Source organism: Pipistrellus kuhlii, unplaced genomic scaffold, assembly GCF_014108245.1.
Source record: "Pipistrellus kuhlii isolate mPipKuh1 unplaced genomic scaffold, mPipKuh1.p scaffold_m20_p_6, whole genome shotgun sequence".
NCBI classification, from domain to species: domain Eukaryota; kingdom Metazoa; phylum Chordata; class Mammalia; order Chiroptera; family Vespertilionidae; genus Pipistrellus; species Pipistrellus kuhlii.
Window position 1 is genome coordinate 62417505 of NW_023425562.1, and position 23327 is coordinate 62440831.

At 38.8% G+C, this 23327-nt stretch overlaps 1 protein-coding gene across 1 annotated transcript; it reads left to right on the forward strand.

The window, feature by feature from the left end:
• The first annotated feature begins 188 nt into the window (after positions 1-188).
• Positions 189-22084, forward strand: ANKEF1 (ankyrin repeat and EF-hand domain containing 1). Its single transcript, XM_036418346.2, has 10 exons — positions 189-435; positions 4073-4463; positions 6583-6782; positions 7489-7638; positions 8841-8964; positions 13178-14000; positions 15525-15751; positions 18411-18577; positions 20085-20222; positions 21271-22084. The coding sequence occupies exons 2-10, from the start codon at positions 4118-4120 to the stop codon at positions 21427-21429; spliced, it is 2334 nt and encodes a 777-aa protein (XP_036274239.1). The 5' UTR covers positions 189-435; positions 4073-4117; the 3' UTR covers positions 21430-22084.
• The last annotated feature ends 1243 nt before the right edge of the window (positions 22085-23327 follow it).

Consider the following 23327-nt stretch of genomic DNA (forward strand, 5'->3'; position numbering starts at 1 on the left):
ACCTGGCGGGACTAAGGGATTAGCAGAGAGTGGGCGGAGACGAACCCCGCCCCGCCCCGCCCCGCCCCGCCGCGTACCGGGGCGGTTGCCCTGGCAACGGCGCCTGGCGTGGCCCAAGCTCACAATTGACCGCTTGTGGGGGGCTCCCGCCCCGCCCCCTGCGCTCACCAGGTGGCGCGCTGGCGCTGGGCGGACCCGGGGCCCATGGACACACACACCCCCTTGCCTGCAGCCCCGCGCGCCTGCTTGCCTGCTCTGCCCGAAGGGACACCATTCCCCGCTGGCTGCCCTCGCCTGGCTCGGGGAGCCCCAGGTCGTGGCTGGGGCCGGTGCGAGGCGCCAGAGAACCAGAGCTGGGTCCACCGTGCGCCCCCGCAGGCCGAGGCGCAACGGGGCCGGACATCAGAGGCTCCTGATCACCCTCACGACTGAGAGGTGAGCTTAGCATCCTGATCCTTCCACCTGGCCTTCTCCTTGAAATTAGTTTCTACCCACCCTCCCCTCTGGATTCTTCTGAGACTTAAAACTGAGCGGGACAGTAAACACACACACACACACACACACACACACACACACACACACACACCAGTATGAGTGTGGGTGAGTTGAGTCCCAGAGAAGTTTGATTATTCATAGCGATCCTGTATTGAGAGACTTTGCTAAGTACCTTACAAAATTAGCGCATTTCCTCTTCATGCATCCCCGTGAAGTTATTCCCACCCCACAGATGAAAACACTGAGGCACAAACTCTGTAGGTTAACTGTTCCAGGTTCGTCCAACCAGTTTGTATAAATTATAATGCAGAGAAGGACGGATCACAAAAATAGATTCCTCCACACACCGCCACTCCTACAATACATTCTTTCCACTCTTGTCTCCCTCCATTCCTCTTTCTAACAAACACCTTTATCTCACAGACTCCTCTGAGAAGTTCATGAGCCCCATGAGTCTCTCCCCCAGAAGAAAAATGCACCTGCATACCCCGCCCCTCCCACATACACACAGATTTTCATATTTAGGGTTTTCAGACCCAACATGGACCACAAGTGAAGAAGTCCTGTTTTGTTCCACTCTTCTGTGACTGGCCACATAAATGGTTAGAGGAAGGTATGCCTAAGTACCCCAGGCCATGCTGAGGTGTGCATATATGTGGCAACTGTCCTAGAATCAAAGATGCTACACAATTTACAAGAAACCCAGCACTAGAGGGCAGGACTTCTCTTATTTCCCCCAGTGGGTGAGGCTCTTGGTCAGTCGTGACTGGTTGGCTGTGTAGGACAGTGCATACATAGGGCATTGTTATCTCGCCAGCATTTTGGGACTTTAGCTGGAAAGGACACAAACCACAGAACTATTCCACAGATTGCTGAATTCACCCTTGTAGTTTGATTAGATAATGTCACATGCTGTCCCATCCCAGAGAAGCTGTCAGAGACAACAATGAAGTCACTGATTTGGAAGTTTTTGTCCACACCAATGAGGGGCCACTGATTTAGTACAATCAATAAGTTTGTATTGGGGAGCATCATATTTTATTCTGTGTAGGGCGTAAAGTATGATGACACTGCACCTAACTAGAATCTGGCTGATAATAAAACCAGCTATAAACAGTAGTTAAAATAAATGTCACCACGCATGCAGCAGAAGTCAAGTAGATGACTTCTGAGGCAGCTCAGGACTTATTGGGAGCCTATTTATACACACGGTTCTAACAGGCTTCCTTACCTGGTTTCCTTGTCCACCACACATTATGAACAGATTAGAAGGGAAGAGAGGGGTTACAGCAAATAGGACATTAAAGCTAAAGGTCACATGTGGCTGGTGTCCCAGCAGGAGATGAAGAAGCACAAAGAATAAACAGCAGGCAGAAGAGTGAGGAAAAAGGAAGGATAAGACAACAACACACATTTGATGTTGATGGTCAGAAGAAACTGAGACTTAAAACTGAAAATGACAGTAAAGACACACACACACACACACACACACACACACACACACCCCAGTGTGGGTGTGGGTGAGTTGAGACCCAGGGAAGTTTGATTATTCATAGCGAGCCTTTATTGAGAGACTTTGCTAAAGTACTTTACAAAATTAGCACATTTTTTGCTCTCACCCAGTCTCATGTTTCCCTGCAACCATCTCATAATTCCACATTGACCAGGCTCAGATCTCTCTCCTGAATTATGTATCCTATTGCCTTGTGGATTCTAATTCAGCATGCTCAAAGCTTAACCAGCTACACACTCTAACCAATCTGGACCCCATCCTGAGTTACCCACCGCAGGTACAGGTAGCCATTTGCTCAAGCCAGAAACCTAGGAATTGTCTTTGATTCCTTCCACTGCTCAGTCTTCTAACTTTTGGTCATCTATTGAGCAAACATTTGTTGAATGCTTCATATGAGTCAGGTTCTGACTGGTGTAAAAGTAAGCCTATAGTATTAAAAGGCTAATATGCAAATTGATCAGACAGCAGAACTACCAGTTGCTATGACACACACTGACCACCAAGGGACAGACACTCAATGCATGAGCTGCTCCCTGGTGGTCAGTGTGCCACCAAGGGACAGACACTCAATGCATGAGCTGCTCCCTGGTGGTCAGTGTGCTGCTGGCGAGTGCAGCAGCAGTGGCAGGCGCCTCTCCTGCCTCTGCAGCAGTCAGACCTTCCCCAAGGTTCCCGGACTGCTAGAGGGACCTCCCCCCTCCCCCCAAGTGCATGAATTTCATTCACCAGGCCTCTAGTGGTCATTATAAAGCTGCTGTTGCATGGAGGTTACAAACTAGTGGGGAAGATAAACAATATATAAATTGAATATATCTATATCTACTCATGGATAGAAATGTTCTATAGAGAAATGTTTCATTTCATTATGAAGAAAATAAACCCAAGGAATGAAGTAACATGGTGGCATCAGTTTTCATGGTGAGACGTGCCAGTCAAAGGAAATTCTGAGCAAAGAGCACTCCAGGCTGAGGGAACAAGACGTTCCAGAGCCAGGAATGAGCTTTTGTTCTGTAAATAGAAAGAAGGCCAGTGTAGCTGGAGATCACTATGTTAAGGGAGACTGAAGTGAGGTCTGAGGGTCTGGAGAAGGGACCTGAATAGGTTAACAGAGTGTGTGTATTTTTTCTGATATTAATGGAAAGATATTGAAATGTTTTTAAAAGGTGGTCTGGAGATAACATTCTGGCATGAGGTAATGTTCAGTATCTTGAGAGGAGATTGGTTTCCATAGACATATGCATTTGTTGAAAGCAGTAGGGTGTGGGGCTCGGGCCATCACAGAGAGTCTGCAGGAGAGACTGAGCCAGATGGAAGCAGCTGCATCCGAGACCCAGTTGTGCTAGAAGTCACCTACCACTTAAATGTTCAGGTTTGCATGAGCAAAAATAACCTTCCCCAACCTTATTTTGGTAGAAGCCAGTTAGCTGGGTTCCTTTTATTTGGAGTGGAAAGATTCAATCTTACTACAAAATCTGAAACTGTACTACTGTCTTTTCCTTCCTACAAACCTGCTCCCTCATCTACATTCCCTATGGCAAAGAGTGGTACTGTTGACCACTTGTTTCTCCTTTAACTGTGTGTCTCTAGGGAACCATGTTCTTTATCACATGTTCTTTATCACATTTTTTAACTACTAAAACCCATATGGTTTCTACATTGTGGGGGACATGCTAGTACAGAACTATATAGTGGGGAGCTCAAATCCTTTCCTTGGCAATTTAATTAGCCTTACCTTGTTCATAGGTAGATGGGAAGTTTTCATCGAGGAGAGAAAATTAAATGAGATAACAGGAAAACAGCATAGTAAACATTATGATGGAAAATTAGTTTTAAAATATTTTAACTTTATACTTGAAAGTTTTTGTATTTTGTAACTTCTACTTCCATGAAATCAGTTGCAATAAATATGATAATAATATTTCCATATATGATTTCCATAATAAGAAACAGCCTCTCTTCTTGGAGAAGCTTTGAAATATTATCATTTAATCAAAATAAAGGTGACATAATTAACTTTGAGTTCCATGCTTTGTTTTGTTTTTTGTCTGTTTATTTCTGCTTTAGTGTTTGTTTTGGTCCACAAAAGCATTTTCAAGAAGTTGGTCCAGTATGGCTTTAACAGACAAGAGACTTGAGAACCTGCAAATCTACAAATGTCTTCAGTGTGTTCGGAACAAAGACAAGAAGCAGATAGAGAAGCTGACCAGACTTGGTTACCCTGAACTAATCAATTTCACAGATCCTGTTGATGGCCAGAGTGCTCTGCACTTAGCCTCGGTCTCCAATGACATTGATATGGTCAGCTTTCTCCTTAGTCTTGGTGCCCACCCTGATGTGAAAGACGGAATGGGCTGTACTCCAACAATGAGGGCTGCAGAACTGGGCCATGAAATGTCCATGGAAATATTAGCCAACGCAAAGGCGGATATGACTATAGTTGATAACGAAGGAAAAGGTAAAAACTCCAACATTCTATCTAGCAGATGCAACCCTTTTTATAGCCAGAAATTAATGAAGTGATTTTGCTTTCCAACTTTAGAAGTGAATTACTCTTGTACCTAAGAATACCAACTCCTTATAATTTGAAAATGGTGTAGGTAAATCTTAGGGAAACCAGATCTGATAGTTTTTTCATATAAGAAATTAGGATTAGATTAATCTGTTAGGTGGTTTTTCTAAATGGAGAATTTTCAAATGACACACATTGGTATGTCATCATAATCATTCATTATAAAATATTGTTTAGATCAAAAAAGGGAGAGCATTTCTTATTCTTTTTTTACAATTTAGAACCTGGAGTAGTACTAGACTTAGAACTTCAGAAGGATTTTGTTTCTTCTTAATAGTCTGATGTAAAAAGGTTGATTCTTGGCATAAAATCAACTTTCTAGGGTCATTTTAAATAATTTGACTTCAAACTTGACACATGGCATTTCTATGATTATTCAGTTGAGACAGTCCCACTCATCCACATTGTTCTCTTCCCTCATTCCATCTCAATACCATCGTCCTGGAGCTTCTTGCCCAGATCACCCAGGGTTCCAGCAAGAGTTGACATAATCTCTCAAAAAAATCACTAAGAAAATTACTACTAGGCTTAATGTAAATTGGTAGATTTCATCACTTGTCCCAAAGAATTGCATCAAGTACAAAGCCATTATCATCAGCCTGCAGTGAAGAAATGAATCCAGTTTTATAATGTTAATGTTTTCTAACAGGAACAAAATCTGTTTTTGTAACTCTCTCCAAACAGTCACTTGCTTAAGAGAAAGGAGAGGACAGAGACAGGAAGAAATATTTAATTGCTTACTGGCACCACATAATAAAATAAACTTCAGGTGCATTCCAGGGTCAATTGTATTTTAAAATGTCATATCCTAAAGAAAGCAACAGAAGCTTCTCAAATCTCTATTGAACATCATTTTCCAAAGTGTGTTTCACAGACCATTGAATCACTAGGATGTTGATAAGTGCTATATGCAACATTGGTCTCACTGTCCAATTCATTGGAGACACATTGGATGAAACATATTTAGGCATGTTGATTTTCACATTTGTCAGATAGACTAAACATGGTGACATTTTCCATATATAGTTGACCATAAAATAGTTTTTCCTATGTCATCTATTTACCTAGAGTTTTGTTGAATACATTTTGAGGAACACTGTAATGAAACATGTTTACCTCTTTGAGTTTGAAAAAGAGATAGAAATCACAAGGAAAACAGGTAGAGAAATTGGATAGCATAAAAATCTAAAATTGTAAAATTAAAACTAATCAAGGTGAAATTAGAAGCAAGGTCAAGTGAGTATTTGTAGCAAATATTAACAGCCATTTGGTTAAAATTTGAGCTCATTCTAATTAATATTAAACCTGTCGAGGTTCTGGAAGTTGAGTGTCTGAGAAAATGATAATGGCAAATTACATAGGAATATTTAAAAGTAGAAAATGAAACTTGAAATATAAAATCTTGTCTCACACATACCCTCATTAGTACTGCCCTATACTGCTTTGATTCTAAAGAACCCATTCTGTGCTCACTGCACCAAGTGTCTCATCTTCCCCACATGAATGTACCTGACTCACCTTGCACATCCCCCAGTTTGACTGTCACTTGCCAAACTGCTTTGCTTATTCCACAGTAGTTTCTCTGCCATTAACATCCTATTTTCCAGAGACTGATATTTGACTTACAGCACATTGTTTCTAAAGAATAAGCAAACATTTAAATGATTAAAGAATACTTATTGGATCCTTAGAAGCATGCGGGACACATTCTACCCCTACACTGTATTTTCTCTTTGAACTACTTTGCAGAATATGAAGAAGGTAAGGCTCTAAGCCACACTTGCTCATGACTGTTTTCTGACTATCGCAGGTTGCGTTTCTTTTTTGGTTTCTCTATCTTGGTGTTTCAGTTTATTTCAGAGGGAAAACAAAGACAGATATGCCTTTGCTCTATCACTTTAACTAGGTAATTATGGATTTTAAAATGATCATTTTTCCTTTTTATCTGATTGAAATGTATAGAAACTACTCATAAGTATTCTTTGGGGATTCTATTTTTCTACAGGTGTTTTGTTTTACTGCATTTTACCTACTAAGAGGCATTATCGCTGTGCATTGATTGCCCTGGAACATGGAGCAGATGTCAACAATTGTAGCTATGATGGAAAACCGGTGTTCCTTAAAGCCTGTGAAGTAGCACATGATATTAAAGAAATGTGCCTGACACTTTTGGAAAGAGGAGCCAATCCAAATGCTATCAACTCAGTATGACTATTCCTGTGATTATAAATATTCATTTTTTTTCAATTATAGAGTCTTATCAGAGTAACTTTGGCATTTAGATATGGCAAAATTATTCTGTTAGCTTATAGACTGTTCATTTCTATTACAAATGCTTTAAGATTATATACTTTCATGATCTTTATATTACCATAATCCTAGAGCTTCTTTTCTAATTACGTTTGGAAAATTGGAATTTATTATGCATAAATGTTAAAAGATCATTATAGAAAATAGACAAGGTATCACTAATGCCCAATAAAAGTTTATATTTTTGAAAAGAAAATATGTAGTTATGCTGTGTTTTTTATTCATTTTGCTCCCTCTCCTCATTTGACTAATTTTATTGAATTCTCTTATGTTTTAATTGCAATTTTGAGTAAAAAATTGGATTTTTTTCTTAATATCTAATTTTAGCATATACTTACCCACCCTTCTCCCCCCTTTTTGCTCTACAATCTTTCCAAGAATTGATTTTTTCTTACAAAAACATATACTCTGACTTTAGAATTCTACATTTTGGGTATTCACCCATTGTACTGGCTTCATTTTTTCCTTCTTTGTTTCATGAAACTAATGAAAATGTAGAGAACTCAGCATGTCTGTGACTCTAAGGTCAAATGGATTTAGATAATATTTACAGAGGAGATGTCATTTAATATATACAGCATTTGATCTGCTTTATGTCCAGTCCACAGGTCGCACGGCTTTAATGGAAGCAGCAAGAGAAGGAGTGGTAGAACTAGTTCGAGGGATATTGGAAAGAGGAGGTGAAGTGAATGCATTTGATAATGAGAGACATCAAGCTGCACATTTTGCTGCCAAAGGAGGCTATTTTGAGGTAATAATCTATTCTTCACTTTAAAATTTGTTGCTAAAAATTTTACAATAGGCAGATTTTTTTTCCTGCATTACCATCTTGATTTCCTTGAAAAATTCTAAAACTCTATACCAAATATTATTTTAAAAAGCATATAGCTCTTCAATTTTATCTGCTTGCTAACTTAATATATTCATAATACTAGTAGTGTTTCTCTGTATTCTTAACTATGACAATTTAAAAGTTTTGCCTACTGGGTCTACTATATTTTATGCACTCCATTACATATTAAAATCTTCAAAGTATATTATGATGTAATTATGGGAAAACAATGCCAACATGCTCTTATCACCCTGATTATGAGTGTATCTTATGACTCACCTAAAGTTTAAACTCTATTCTGATTATCTGGACATATCAGCAAAAGTTATCTCATAGATACAGTGACATTGCAGAAAAAGAAAAAAAAAAGGAATCAAAGATGGCCTTTTTTTTTTCCTTTAAATTCTTAATTACATAAAAAAAATTCTTTACTCAATTTTCTCTGAGTTTTAACATAATTACCCTTAGTTTTTTTCATTGAGTCTCTTTTCTGAAATAAAAATATGCATCACAATAGAAGTTAAATTTGGTAAAGAATTTGCTCCTCTGATAATATTTATCATTGTCTGATGCTTTTTTAAAATGGCTTAGGTTTACAAAAAGCTAGTCTCTCAGCTGAGTATAGAGTTTCTTAAACTCTAGCCAGGGGTGGGGGAGATCTGGCCAGTCAAATCACTTGGTCTGGCCCTGACAAGGCATTAGGGGTGAGTTAATTAAGTGTTTGACCAAAGATAGCAGGCTAATTTTTAAGTGATAATTTTGTATGGCCCTTTAAATAATGTTATAAATATCCAAATGGCCCTTGGCAGAAAGAAGGTTCCCCACCCCTGCGTCAATGTTGTTTGAAGGCAATTTTGGCAACGATAAAAGTGTTCTATGTCTGTGTTGTATAATAGAGTACAATACAGTAGCCACCTGTGGCTTTTGAGTACTTTAAACATGGCTAGTGAAACTAAGGAACTGTATTTTTAAGATTGTTTTCTATTTAATTCATTTTTATTTCATTTTAAGTAACCACATGTGGCTAACATAAAGTATTGGATAGCACAGGTCTAGGAACACTCTTCATTCACTAAATGTACATTCCTATTCCCCTACATTGTCCACTATCTGTTTTGCAGATATTGAAGCTTCTTTATGCCTATAATGGAGATTTGGGGCTGATTGGAATAGCTGGGAACACACCACTTCATTATGCTGCCATGGGTGGTTTTGCAGATTGCTGTAAATATATAGCTCAGCGAGGTAAAATTTACCTAGCAGTTTTATGCTTGAAGTATTTATGGTTTATCCATGTTGTAGATAAGTAGGGAATTTGGGCCTGTCACTTGTTAGTTGCTTATGTTTTTCATTAGCCCAACCCCACTCATGTATGTAGAAAGAAAATTGAATTTCTTTTTCTACTCTACTTTCTGTTAACTCTGGAATCTGGTCTTAAAAGTGATAAAAACCCATTCTCCCAAATATTTTTAGGTTATTGTTCAAAATCTAATCATGAGTCAACAGATTATTATAACATGTTTATAGTTATTAAACTCTTTTTTAAAATATATGTGAACATCAATCTAAGCAAGGACAAGCATGGGAAACCATGTCTTTTAATCTTAATTCTTAATTTATTAAAAATATTCTATTGTGTCCAGTGCAAAGATAACTTCTGGATGATTTGAAATTATGATGAAAATATTTTAGGGAGAAATATGGAATAAAGTGAAAATATTCATGGAAAATTTGAAATGTAAGTAATATTTATTATTTTAGCTTTTCCTGTAGCTTTTAAGTAACTTAGCTAATTTAGGAATATAAATCTAATGATAATATTAACTAAATTTAAAGAAATGGATCAATTTGTTATTAATTGCATGCTAATTGAACATACATTAAAAAACTTTAATTCTTTGTTAGAGATAATTCTGCTGAACTTTATGGTAGGTTGTTGTTTTTTTTCCAGTTTCTGAGAAATAGGCAAAACTTAAAGTCCTATAATTCTATATTAGAGCAAAAAAAGTGCTTTTTTTTTTTTTTTTTTTCAAGGGCACAAAATTTCAGAAGTCACTGGGACCTAGAGATCCTATACTATAGTTACTAATCTACATATATAAAAGCCTAAGTGACCATTTGACTTGTAGCTATGATGCACACTGACCACCAGGGGGCAGACGTTCAATGCCCAGGCATAGGAACATGGAACAGAATAATGAATCTCGGAGGGAAGAGGGAATGGGGGAGGGCAGGAAAAGATTAACCAAAGATCTTATATGCATACTAGAGACCCACTGCACTGATTTGTGCACTGGTGGGGTCCCTTGGCCTGACCTGTGCCCTCTAGCAATCTGGAACCCCTTGGGGGATGTCAGACTGCCAGTTTCAGCCTGATCCCCACCAAAACAGGCCAAGGGATCCCTTCTGGTGCACAAATCTACGCACCAGGCCTCTAGTATTACATATAAGACTAATGTGCCTGCGTAACTAATAGTGTAACAACTACTTCTTCATCCTCCAAAATACTAAACACTTTTAACAAACAAAGAAAAACATATCAAATGCAATGTTTGCCCTCATAAATCATTTCATCAGTCCTGTTTTTAAATCTGTTTCAATCAGCAGTTTATTCTGACATTTCTTTTTTAATATAGTATGTTTCTAAAAACTAAACATCTGCCCAGATTGAGACAAGCTTCTTCAACTTTAACATATCTTCGCTTTCTTATTAGGACAAACATCACCAAATATACTCTCTCATTCACACACACATAAAAAGCAAAGGGCCAGAGCTTGGGCCAGGCCACAGGTCTTCCCCAGCCATGCAGAAAAGATTTATCTTCTTGGCTGAATCATAAAACTAGACGATAGTTTTAAAACCAAACATCTGAAAAAGTTTTGAATTTTGTAACATGTTTGGAAGTACAACCACGTCACTAGATCCTATGAGAGGGGCTGAATTCCATAGCAGCAGAGTTACCAGTTACATTTCTACCTTGAAAATCTTATATCCAAGTCCACCAGAGCAGCAAGAAACCATTAACAATAAAATGCTCATTTCTGAGTAAACTCTCTCGGTTTAGTCTCTTCTCTACTTCATCGTAAAGGCTGAATTCTTTTTCCACATTAAACTGAATTCTTCCTCAGTACCCTCCTCTTTTGCCCCTGGTCCTGTCACTGGAGCAATTTATAAGTCCCCATAAGCAGTATGAGCACCAGGGGCAGAGGGGAGTTTGGAGTGGTTCTACCCCATGGAAACTTTTCCCTTTCATGGGCCTTGGCTGCTGGTGTTCTACAGCACCAGCCCCTAAGGTTGAGTATCTTGACCACAGAGGAACATAAGTCACAAAGGGAAAAAATGGATCTTTAGTTACTAATCATAAAGGAGGAGACTCTCATATCAAAAAGGGGGGGAAATACCTTCAGGTTTGTTTTTTTTTCTAAAAGGAGTGCTGAGGAGAGGAGGAAGGAACGTCTTTGGGAAGGCCAGAACAAAGGGTCAGTGAATCTTCAAGTGGAAGGGTGAGAGAGAAGGGCAGATGAATGGGTTTGTTTGTTTATTTATTTGAAACAGAGGAAGGGAGAGGGAAAGAGAGACAAACATTGATGAGAAATAAATATCAACATCAATTGGATGCCTCCTGCATGCCCTCTGCTCTCCCTCAGGCCCCCAACCCAGGCTTCTGCCCTGACTGAGAATCCACTAGTGACCACTTAGTTCATGGGTTGATGCTCAACTACAGTGGCTGGGCTACCTTAAGATCTTTAAACTGAGATGTCTTAGTCTTTTATCCACACAAAGGTTTCTAACTAGGAGAAAACTGGGAACAGAAAATAGTAAGCTAAACAACTTTAATAATCCTTGGATCCATTGGCTGGCATGAATATAGGAGTGGCTTGGGAGATGGTAGATAAACCACAGACACCTTCACTAAGCAAAAATGTTCAAAGGGAAAAAAAAAGTATACTCAGAATTACTATGCAATTATTATGCTATGGAATTTTATTATTGAGACCCCTTTATTATTATGCTATGAAATTTTATTATTGAGACCACAGACACCTTCACTAAGCAAAAATGTTCAAAGGGAAAAAAAAAGTATACTCAGAATTACTATGCAATTATTATGCTATGGAATTTTATTATTGAGACCCCTTAACATATAATAATAAAATTATATTGTAACATATAATTTTATTATTATATGTTACATGCAGCTGCCTATACAATTTGGTTGCTAGAGATACTAATTGGGCAGCAATTTTTTAATTATGTGATTTTGGCAAAGCAATAGAAGAGTCTTCTAGAATCAAAACACTAGGAAGAACTTCATTGTCTGACATTTATATACATAATGGATTTTTAATGCCTCAAGACACTTATTATAGACAACATAGCCTTCCTGGTAGCAATAAATAGCCCCCCCCCCCACCATCCATTCAGAAAATATATTTATTTATGTAATGTTGGTTTCATCATTTTAAGGAAGAAACCAAAAAAGAAAATGAATTTTAATATATAACTTAGTCAAATATAATACTGAAATCCTTTAGACTTGATGAACAAATTCCTTTTTTTCTCTGTTAGGTTGTTCACATGGCCTTACTAAAAAAGAGTAGATCTATATAAATGACATTAATTTCACAGAGTATACAGATAAAATATCATTTAAGATTGCATACTGATTTATAGTTATAATCATTCAAAAGAAACAGCTGTCCTTCACTATTCTGAGTGCCTAAGAGCCCACATAAGCTGCCTAAATCCAGCTTTCCAAACTTAGTTGTCACCCTTACTCTTTTCATGAAGAATCCTTAGCAAGTATCCTAATATGGTACTTGTTTGAAGTGTCGATAGAGATCAATGTCTTAATCATTTGGGGCAGATCATCTAAATTGGAAACATCTCCCTTAGAAGCCACCAAAGTAAAGTGCAAAATAAATAAAAAACAGCTTAACTTTGTAATTATAAGAGCCTAAATGTGCTCATCTCTATATATGAACTAGAGGCCTGATGCATGAAATGTGTGCAAGAGTAGGCCTTCCTCCCACCCCCCTCCCCGCCCCTTCCCCCGCTGCCGACACTGGCTTCCCTCCGGCACCTGGGACCTGGGCTTCCCTTGCAACCCCAGAGGGTCGCCCGAAAAAACAGCCAGTCTAATTAGCATATTATGCTTTTATTATTATAGACTAGAGACCTGATGCATGAAATTTGTGCAAGAGTATGCCTTCCTTCCACCAGCTTCCCTTAGGCACCTGGGACCTGGGCTTCCCTCCAGCCGCCAACTTCTTCTGGAAGGACGTTCAGAATGACATCCAGAAGGACATCTAGTCTAATTAGCATATTATTATAGATAATTTGGGGACAAACTTTTGACTAAGCACTTGAAATTAGGAAAACAGTTAGATGAATGCCATTTGTTAGAGCTCTGCCAGTGACCGGAACCATTCCTAATAATGATGCTTCACATTTTAGGATGTGACCTGAAATGGAAGAACTTAGAACATAAAACGGCCAGGGCTGTGGCTAAGGAGCACGGCTTCAAAGCAGCAAGCAAAGAAATACGGCGGGCAGAGAGAATGGCTACTAAGCTGGCCAAGCCAGGAGCTAAAAATCCGAATCCACTCTGGGCCCTTCGGCTTCACGATTGGTCCGTAGAAAACGAGGCTGTACTTCGGGAAGTCTTCTCGTATGTGGACAGGGGCGATGGGTCAGTCAGCAAGGAAGACTTCGTGACCGTGCTGGAGGAGAGGCAGGACTTCGTGACCCCGGAGCAGCTGACTTCCATCGCTCAACTTCAGGAAAAAGTCCGGGGAGCAGGGGTCAACATTAACGATTTCTTTAAGGGGACCAAATACTTAACCAAGACTTATGTCTTGGGATCCTACGGGCCTAAGAAAAAGAAAAAAGGGGTAGCCAAAAAGGGAAAGAAAGGCAAGTTCGTTTTACCCCTTCCGGTCTGCGTCATCCCCGACAATGCATTTCCACGCCGGAGTGATGGTGGGCCTCCCTATTACATGATTGAAACCTACAAGAACGTCACGGATTGCGATCGGTTTAATCGGGATCACCCGCCAGAACATCCCATTCAGGACGACTCCGCTTGGTACATTGAGGATTCCGGGAAGGTATTTACCAATATTAACTTCCTCACCAAGGCAGGAGACCTAGCTTCTCTGAAAAAGGCGTTTGAATCAGGCATACCAGTGGATATGAAGGACAATTACTACAAAACACCGCTCATGACTGCTTGTGCAAGTGGAAACATAGAAGTGGTCAAGTTTCTTCTTGAAAGAGGGTATGTTTTTGGTTGGGTGAGGTTTAAATTTTCACGAGTCTTACTGTTTCAAGAAGGTAATAGGAAAGCTTAAGATGCAATCAGCTGCAGAATTTTAATAGCACAAGAAAGTGCTGCACCTGAAGCCTAGACTGCAGGTAGGTCTTACTGTTATATGGGAAACCAGGCTCATGGGAACATAGGCGTGTGTGTACATGAAGATGGTTTGCACAAATAACAACTATGCACAAAGTGAAAGTCAAGAAGTTTTCACTCTGATGGTAGAAGAAGCGTTCTGATTGGGTATCTATCACTGGCCTTTCAAGAAAAGTTAATTTAGTGTCAGAACTTTATCAAGTTGGTGTGGAGTTGCTTTTCATTTTATTTTAAACTTTTAAAAAAATTATTGTGGTAAGAACATTACACGAGGTCTAACCTCTTAACAAATACTAACTATCCAATATAGTATTATTAACTATAATCACAATATTATACAGCAGATCTCTAGAATCTATTCATTTTATGTGGAGTCACTTTTTAATCTGCCTCGTGTGTGTGTGTGTGTGTGTGTGTGTGTGTGTGTAGGGGAATCCCAGCAAATTCCAATAAGTTGGCTATAATGACTAAGAACATTTTCATTCCCTTCTCCAGAAAAAAAAAAAAAAAAAAAAAGCAGTCTTTCCCTTGGTTCATTTATAAATGTATTTAAAATCTCAAAGCATGATATTTTCATTTAGCTTTTTAAAAATTAAATATTTCTTATTGAAATATTACATATGTACCCTCCCCCCACCCCAAATGACCCCTTCTAGCCTGCCCTGCTCCCGACCCCAGGCCTTCACCACACTATGTATCGTCTGTGTCCATGGGTTATTCATATATTCATACAACATCTTCAGTAGGTCACTTCTCACCCACTCCTAACCCCCTACCCCCACCTTCCCTCTGAAATTCATTTAACTTTTTAATCTAAAACAATTACTTGGGTTTAATTCCTTCTTTTATCATTGCTAAATAACCTGTGGTTAGTTTCTTAACCTTTTTGTGTCTCAGTTTTCTCATTTTTACAATGGGGCCCCAATGGGACTTAGCTCACAGAATTCACTGAAGATAAAATTAGTTATGTAAAGCACTTACTGGCATAGTAATTACATACTTGATAAATTGTATCATTATTATTACTATAAATGCAGAAATAGACCCAAAATGGAATAATATAACTCATATTTCCTGTCAGCTTTTATCTTCATTGGATTCAGTTTTTTAATTTTCCTTGATTTTAACCTTTGCAAAATTATAACCACTAAGATCTTAACTGCCTTTTAAAGTTAAACAAAATGTATATGTATACACAGAGTTAAGAGTGTCTGATAATGCAGAACACTTGTCAAGAAAAATTATAACATAGAGTTTAACTTGACTCAGAGCTTCCTTGGTTTACAGTTGAACAAGTTTATAAAACTATGAAGTCTTACTTAGCGTTTTTAGCCTCCAGTGCTTAGAACAACCCATGTTTTTAGCTTGTGCTTCTATCTTATCTTGTAGGGCTAATGTTAATGCGACAGATAATTTTCTGTGGACTCCACTTCACTTTGCGTGCCATGCAGGCCAACAAGACATTGTTGAGCTTCTTGTTCAATCTGGAGCCATGATAGATGCACCTTCAATCAACAACTCAACTCCTTTATTTAGAGCTATTGAGAGCTGTAGAATGGATACTGTCAAATACCTACTTGATATTGGTGCTAAATTCCAGCTGGAAAATAGAAAAGGTATGTGTACATATTATTGATGGTTAGGGTTAGAAAAGGAGAATTTATGTTCAACCAGAGGCCTGGTACATGAAATTTGTGCAAGGGGGGTGGGGTGTAGGGGGGAGTGCCCCCCAGCCCAGCCTGCAACCTCTCCAATCTAGGACCCCTCCAGGGATGTCTGACTGCCTGGTAGTATTGGGCCTAAATGGGCAGTCAGACATCCCTCTCACAATCCAAGACTGCTGGCACCCAACTGCTTGTCTGCCTGCCTTCCTGATTGCCCATAACCACTTCTGCATGCTGGCCTGATCACCCCCTAACCACTCCCCTGCCAGCCTGATTGATACCTAACTGCTCCTCTGCCAGCCTGATTACTCCTAACTGCCCTCCCTGCAGGCCTGGTAACCCCTAACTGCCCTCCCATGCAGGCCTGAGTCCCCCCAACTGCCCTTCCCTGCAGGCCCAGTTTCTCCCAACTTCCCTCCTCTGCCAGCCTGGTCACCCCTAACTGCCTTCCCCTGCAGGCTTGATCATCTGCAACTGCCCTCCCTTGCAGACCTGATCCCTCCCAATTGCCCTCCCCTGCTGGCCATCTTGTGGCGACCATCTTGTGTCCACATGGGGGCAGCCATCTTGTGTGTTGGAGTGATGGTCAAATTGCATATTACTCTTTTATTAGATAGGATAGAGGCTGGGTGCACAGGTGGGGGCCGACTGGTTTGCCCTGAAGAGTGTCCCGAATCAGGGCAGGGTTCTCTTGAGGTGTGGAGACTTGTAGTGGTTTGCAGGCCAGCAATGACCACCAGTGACCCAAGTGGAGGCCTTGGTATCTGGGATTTATTTATCTTATATAATTGAAACTTTGTAGCTTTGAATGGAGGCCAGGGTCAGCCAGAGTGGGAGGGAAGCTTGGCTTTCTCCATTGCCGGGGGCAACCCAAGCCTCCTGCTCTCTCCAGCTCTGTGGCTGCTGCCATATTTGTTGGGATTTATTTATCTTCTATAATTGAAACTTTGTAGCCTTGAGTGGAGGCCAGGGCTGGCCAGGGCCGGCCAGGGTGGGCAGGAAGCTTGGCTTCTTCCATTGCTGGGGAAACCCAAGCCTTCTGCTTGCTCTGTGGCCGCAACTATCTTAGTTGGGTTAATTTCCATACTCACTCCTGATTGGCTTGTAGGAGTGGGTTGTGGGTGTTGCAGAGGCACAGTCAATTTGCATATTTCTCTTTTATTAGTGTAGATTCCAAACCCTTTTTGATTCTATTCTTGTAGGACCACATTTTCCCCTGAAACAGTCATCTGCAAACTGGCTCTCAGACATAAGTGCTTTGCAAATCACTGGTGTTAAAAGGGCTAATTCTTTGTGTTGCAATCTCCCATGGATTGATAATTTTGCAAACTACAATAAAAAGTGATTTACTAGAAAAATGAAATGGAAAAAATCCCACAAAATACAAGTGCAAATTTTTTACAAGATTCAAATGACAGAAGACTCCTCTATTAATTTGCTATAAAAATTTCCAAGTACTTACTCTTAACTCCTGTGGTTATTTCATTGTGGCCCAGTAACCTTTAGTTTGTGGACTTCACCAGTGTGCAAATCATATCTTGAACTATCACACTGTTTAACTATCATTTTCTAATAATTGGCATAGTTTACAGTCTCTGGATTTGGATTCCTTTTAAAGCTAGACAAAGTCATTTCTGAATTGAGGCTCTCCCTAGGAAGTAAACAGAAGGCCTGTTTTATAAATACCACAAATGAACACTAAAAATTCACTTGATTTAATATTTTAGATTCTTGCTTAGAGATAACATTTTCTTATAGTGGAATATATTCTTTTTATTATTATTATTCCAGAGAGGAGAGAGGGAAGAGAGAAAGAAACATCAATGATGAGAGAGGATCATTGATTGGCTGCCTCTTGCACACCCCTACTGAGGATTGAGCCCACAACCCAAGCATGCACTCTTGACTGGAAAGGAACCTGGGACCTTTCAGTCTACAAGCTGATGCTCCATCCACTGAGCCAAACCAGCTAGGGCCAATTACTTCTTTTTAAATATATATATGTTTTAATTTAAGAGAGAGAAGAAGAGAGAGTGGAGACAGAGAGAGAGAGAGAGAGAGAAAGAGAGAGAGAGAGAGAGAGAGAGAGAAAGAGAGAGAGAGTATTTTTGAACAGAGAACATTAAACCTCTGGCTGCTTCAAGCTGCCTTCGAGTCATGGATAGTATTGTGCTAGGCCTGCCCAAGTACATTACAGGTGTCACAAATTCTAGCCACATGATCTCAGCACTTGTGAGCATCAATTTCCCCAGACCCTTTAGAATATATCTCCTTACATCAGGGAAAGGGGAGGACAACAGAAATGTGTCACAGCTTGGAATGAGAACCAGCAATTATATATTCAAAATGTAAACTACCAATGTTTTCTATCAACTTTTAGGAAACATGCTCAAAAAATTGTTTGGCAAACAAATGGAATTGTAATGATAAGATTTCAGAGTTGAGCCCACCTTTGAGAATATTTGATCTAGCTCTCTGATCTTACACATACTATTTGCTTTAGAAACACCCTTACGAGCCCATACTAGGGCTGCTGTGCTGAGATAAGATTTTTTTCTACATGACTTATTATTAACCTGTTTATTATAGCTCTGAATTCTATTTTAAACAGGGCACACTCCCATGGATGTTGCAAAGGCATATGCTGACTATAGAATAATTGGTTTGATTAAAGAAAAGCTAGATAACTTGCCAAAACCAACAGACAACCAAAAACTTTTGAAATCCAAGCCATCTATTAAAATTAAAACTGAAGGCCCTGAAATTAAGAAAGAAGAGGTAAGAAAAGCAATGATTACTCATTAGTAACTAGAATGCCTTAAAAACTTGGGGAATGGGGCAGTGGCACTGTTTACATATTGTTACACAACATGGGCCAAATAATAGACAAACTATATTTTCAGCACTATTTTGCAATACTTTTAAAGAAATATCTAGCAAGGAAATTCTTATTACTGAAAAGTTTAAGAAGCATTTGTTGCAAATAGAATCCACACAAAAAAAAAACATATTGATTTAGTCAAATACAATTAGAATGTTGAAAAAAGAACTGATAATGGATATGTGCATATTTATATAATATATGTGGATATGGATATAGATATAGATATAGATTAGATATAGATATAGATACTGGAGACCCAGTACACAAAATTCATGCACAGGTAGGGTTCCTAATGGCTGCTGGCTGCCAACCTGGGCCTTCCTTCATTCCACACTTCCCCCTGGTGATTAGTATACATGATAGCGAGCAATTGAACTCCCAGTTCATTGAACTCTCAAGGGGACACTTTGCATATTAGGCTTTTATATATATAGATAGATATTTAGTCCTAAATTATACAGATTTTATGAGATAGCCCAAAAAGGAAGGAGGATAACCCTTATGAGGAATGAAATAAAGCATAATTTTTCTTCAATTTAGTCTTATATTCTTTCATTACTCATTTTAAACCATGCCTACCTAAGGAATTTTAATGGTTACTGCTGAGTCCTGGGATATGGGGACACTTATAACTTGGATATCACACAGTAAAACTCTAGAAGGCTTAAAACTCCACACTGATTGCTCCTGCTCATCTGGAGTGGTATAGTTGCTTCTGAACTACCGGAGAAGGTTGAGGTTGTTGCCTACAGGGATTTCTGGGATATCAGGCTTTGTCATGAGGAAGAAAGCTTTAAGTGCATTTCTAGACTAGAAACTTCTTTTAGGGAAGCAGAAGGATCCCTGGAGATTCTTGCAAACACATGACAAAAAAATTAAATTTAAGAAGGAAAAGCTTTGTTATCAAATGGAAAGAGGAATGGCATTTAAGAAGGAAACACTTTATTGTTACCAAATATAGGTGGTAGAAGTGGGTGGGATGGAGGGATCATAGGCAGGCAGTAGAGAATAACAAACATAGATGACAAGAACAAGGATTGCCAGAGGTGAAAGAGGATCAATCAGCTAAAGCTCCTACTATGTACACCGATATCATTTCAGTAAGAATGCATCCTTCTGATTAATGAATGGCCACAGGTCAAGGATGGGTATCTTGAAGACTTATGAAATCTGCCACTGATACTACTAATTTAGTAGACTTAAGACAAATCATCTCTCTCTACCCAAAGTTAAAATAATATTCTCCTTCATTTCAAGTTATCATTTATGCAGTAGTTATTATTTTTTCTAGATTCAGAATGAGATGTAGAACAATAAATAATATTAGAGTGTATATAGGTTTATGGAACTAATAGTTGTTTGTTTTTTGTTTTTGTTTTTTGTTTTTTGTCTTGTTTCCAGGAACCACTTTCATCAGTTTATACTGTACCAACCATATTGGAGGAAAAGAAAATGCGTAAGGATAATGTGGTTCATCTCAATTCATTGATTACTAGTGGTTATACCAAGAAAGTAAATATCACATTTACTCCACGGAGGGTAAGTATTTTAGATTTTTCATAAAGTGGTATAAACTAATAATGTTATTTTTCAAAGACTTTTTATGCAGAACACAAAAACAAATATCCAAAGGTTATTTTTCATAGTTACTATTTGAAGGTATCCTTTTGCCGATTCAGTAAGTCCAATTTGTTTAGCTCCCAGTATCTCATTTTCTCTATTACAATTTCTATATTGACATTTTCATTTTTCTTGGAAGATTAAAGTCTTCTTTGGTCAATATCATTCCCTATTGTAATTTAGTCACCAAGTGCTATAGATACTTTTTCTTGGTACCTTAGACCTAACTCTTCTTTGTACTCAACACTATCAACTCTTAATTATTAGGAGTAGATTTATTAAGTAGCTTCCTAAAACATCTACAATTAAACAGGTAGAGACATTTTTGGAGAATAAGAGTAGTCTTGCAAATACCTATCAAGCCATGCTGAAAAAAAAAGACCACCAGCTCCCTCTGCCTTCTACTATGAAAATAATAGTGATTTCCCTATAAGACATAATGGTAGCCAACCCAAATGATCTTCTAATTCTATTGATTTCTTGTTTTCACATCCTAAAAATGAACAGCAGCTGGCCCAAAAATCATTAGAGAGGTAACTAAAGAGTATTTCACTTTTGCCGAAACCAGTTTGGCTCACTGGACAGAGCATCGGCCTGCGGATTGAAAGGTCCCAGGTTCGATTCCAGTCAAGGGCATGTACCTTGGTTGCGGGCACATCCCCAGTGTGCAAGAGGCAGCTGGTCGATGTTTCTCTCTCATCAATGATTCTAACTATCTCTCCCTCTCTCCCCCTCTCTGTAAAAAATCAATAAAATATATATTTAAAGAGCATTTCAGTTGTCCAAATAGCACAAAAAATAGTGATATCCATCTAACCACTGATGTCATATAAGAGTAAAAGACAAGTTCAAATAGATTTAGAAGTAAATTTGATAGTTTTAAATTAACTATACTAAAAGTTATCTGGATTTAGCATGTTGTGGCTGTCATACTCATACCTGCTCTGGCGGTGATTTTTCCCTTAAGACCTGGAGTCCTGAAGCCACAACGGCAGAGCTGGTCAGGAAGAGGGAGCTGCAGAGGGAGAGGTTCACATATGAGGTGGACTTTGAAGACTTCATGATGCCCTTTCAGAAGAACATTACAGAGAAAGCTCATGCATTGGAAGCTGCTTTCAAGATCTAAATCACAGAGGTTGCATATTGGGTTAAGCATTTCTAGGTCCAGGGACCAAACTTTGAAGAAGGTAGATATTTCCATCAAAGCAATCCACAAATTAAGTATTTGTAACCAAACATTTGTTTTGGCTTTAACAACTATAAATATTCTGAGCTGTCTAGAGAAGGTGTGTTTTATTTTGCAATGAATTACATGTCATTCTGGACAAATCCCCCAATCTTCTTTAAGACTGTAGTGGAATAAATGGCATTTTGGTTATAAATATAACATTATTGTCAAAAAATTTACCAAATGTACACCATTATGTTTGCTAAAGATAGAATTATGGAAATTGATTAAAACAGTTTAATATTGGGGAAGGGGAGCTTTTAGTCCATTAAGGAAAGTGTTTGTTTCTCAAGCATCATCGTATGTGTATGAGGTAACTAAACTTTGACACCTGTGGCAGACACTGTTAGCACTTCACCCATTTCTCCTCTGCTGTGGGATGGTAGCATTCTCAGGCCTGATTTCAGATGCTGGAAGGCTGCCTCTGACACTTAAACTTGTACAGTAGGGGTCAAAGGATGTAGGCATGAGAGCCTTGTGAAAGCAGCCTGAAGCAATGACTGAACAGATTCAGTGTATGTTACCATTTTGGTGGGATCATTCTAAAGTGCATATTCTCTCATCGATGTTTCTGGCTCTCTATTCCTCTCCCTTTCTGAAAAAAAAAAATTAATAAAATATATTTTTAAATAAATAATAATAATAATATATATATAGTAATCTCAGATTTGTAAATATGCAACACACATAAATAGTAATTTTGAGGGGGCCTTAGAATTATGCATTGAGTTTTATTGTCTTGTTTGGTTTATCCATATTTTCTTTTTACAGTGAACATGTATTACTTTGTAATAAACAAGAATTTAAAAAAAATACAACTTGACTCAGAAGTCTAAAATACTAAAGTGATTTTATTAGCATTTGCCTCTTTCCCCACTTTATATATCTTGACTTAGTTAAGAGTCTCTCAGAAGGAGAGGTTGAGCCAAGAATTCAGGAGCAAGGATTTTGTTAAGGAAATGCTCCCAGGGAGAACAATGAGGAATAAGGTTGAAGCAAGACAGGGAAGTGAAAGAAACTAAACAAGGGTGAGCTTTCCTATGAAGCCTCCTTGGGAAGCTGCAGAGCACAGGCAAAGGCACTGGGCGTCTGGATTCCTGCATCAGTTAATAGCTACAAGCTATAGGGGTACTGGTAAGGCTATGCCAGTGCTCCAGGGCTACCCAATGAATTGAATTGGTGGGTCATCATCATGGGAATTATTGGCTGGAAAGCATACAGAAGCTGGGGATAAGTACATAGTATGGGAAAAGGGGCACCAACAAGGTGTATTACAGAAATGTATATACAGAGTTAAACTCAAAAAGGAAATACTCTCCTCTAAACATATCCTTATCTTTATTTATTTTTTTAATATATTTTATTGATTTTTTTATAGAGAGGAAGGGAGAGGGATAGAGGGTCAGAAACATCGATGAGAGAGAATCATCGATCAGTTGCCTCTTGCACATCCCACACCGGGGATGTGCCCGCAACCAAGGCACATGCCCCTGACCGGAATCGAACCCAGGACCCTTCAGTCCAATAGCCGACGCTCTATCCACTGAGCCAAACTGGTTTCAGCACCATGTCCTTATCTTTAAATGAACACTTTGGTGAATTGGATAAGAGTGTGGTTTTTGCATTCAGCAGATCTTGATTTGAATCCTCACCCTGCCATTTACTAGCAGTATGTCCATGGATCAGCTACAAATTGTGTCTGAGTCTCAATTTCATCATCTATAGAAATAATAATATGCTCCTTAATAAGCTACTGTGAGACTGAAATGGAGTAATATTTCAGTAAGGCTTCTAGT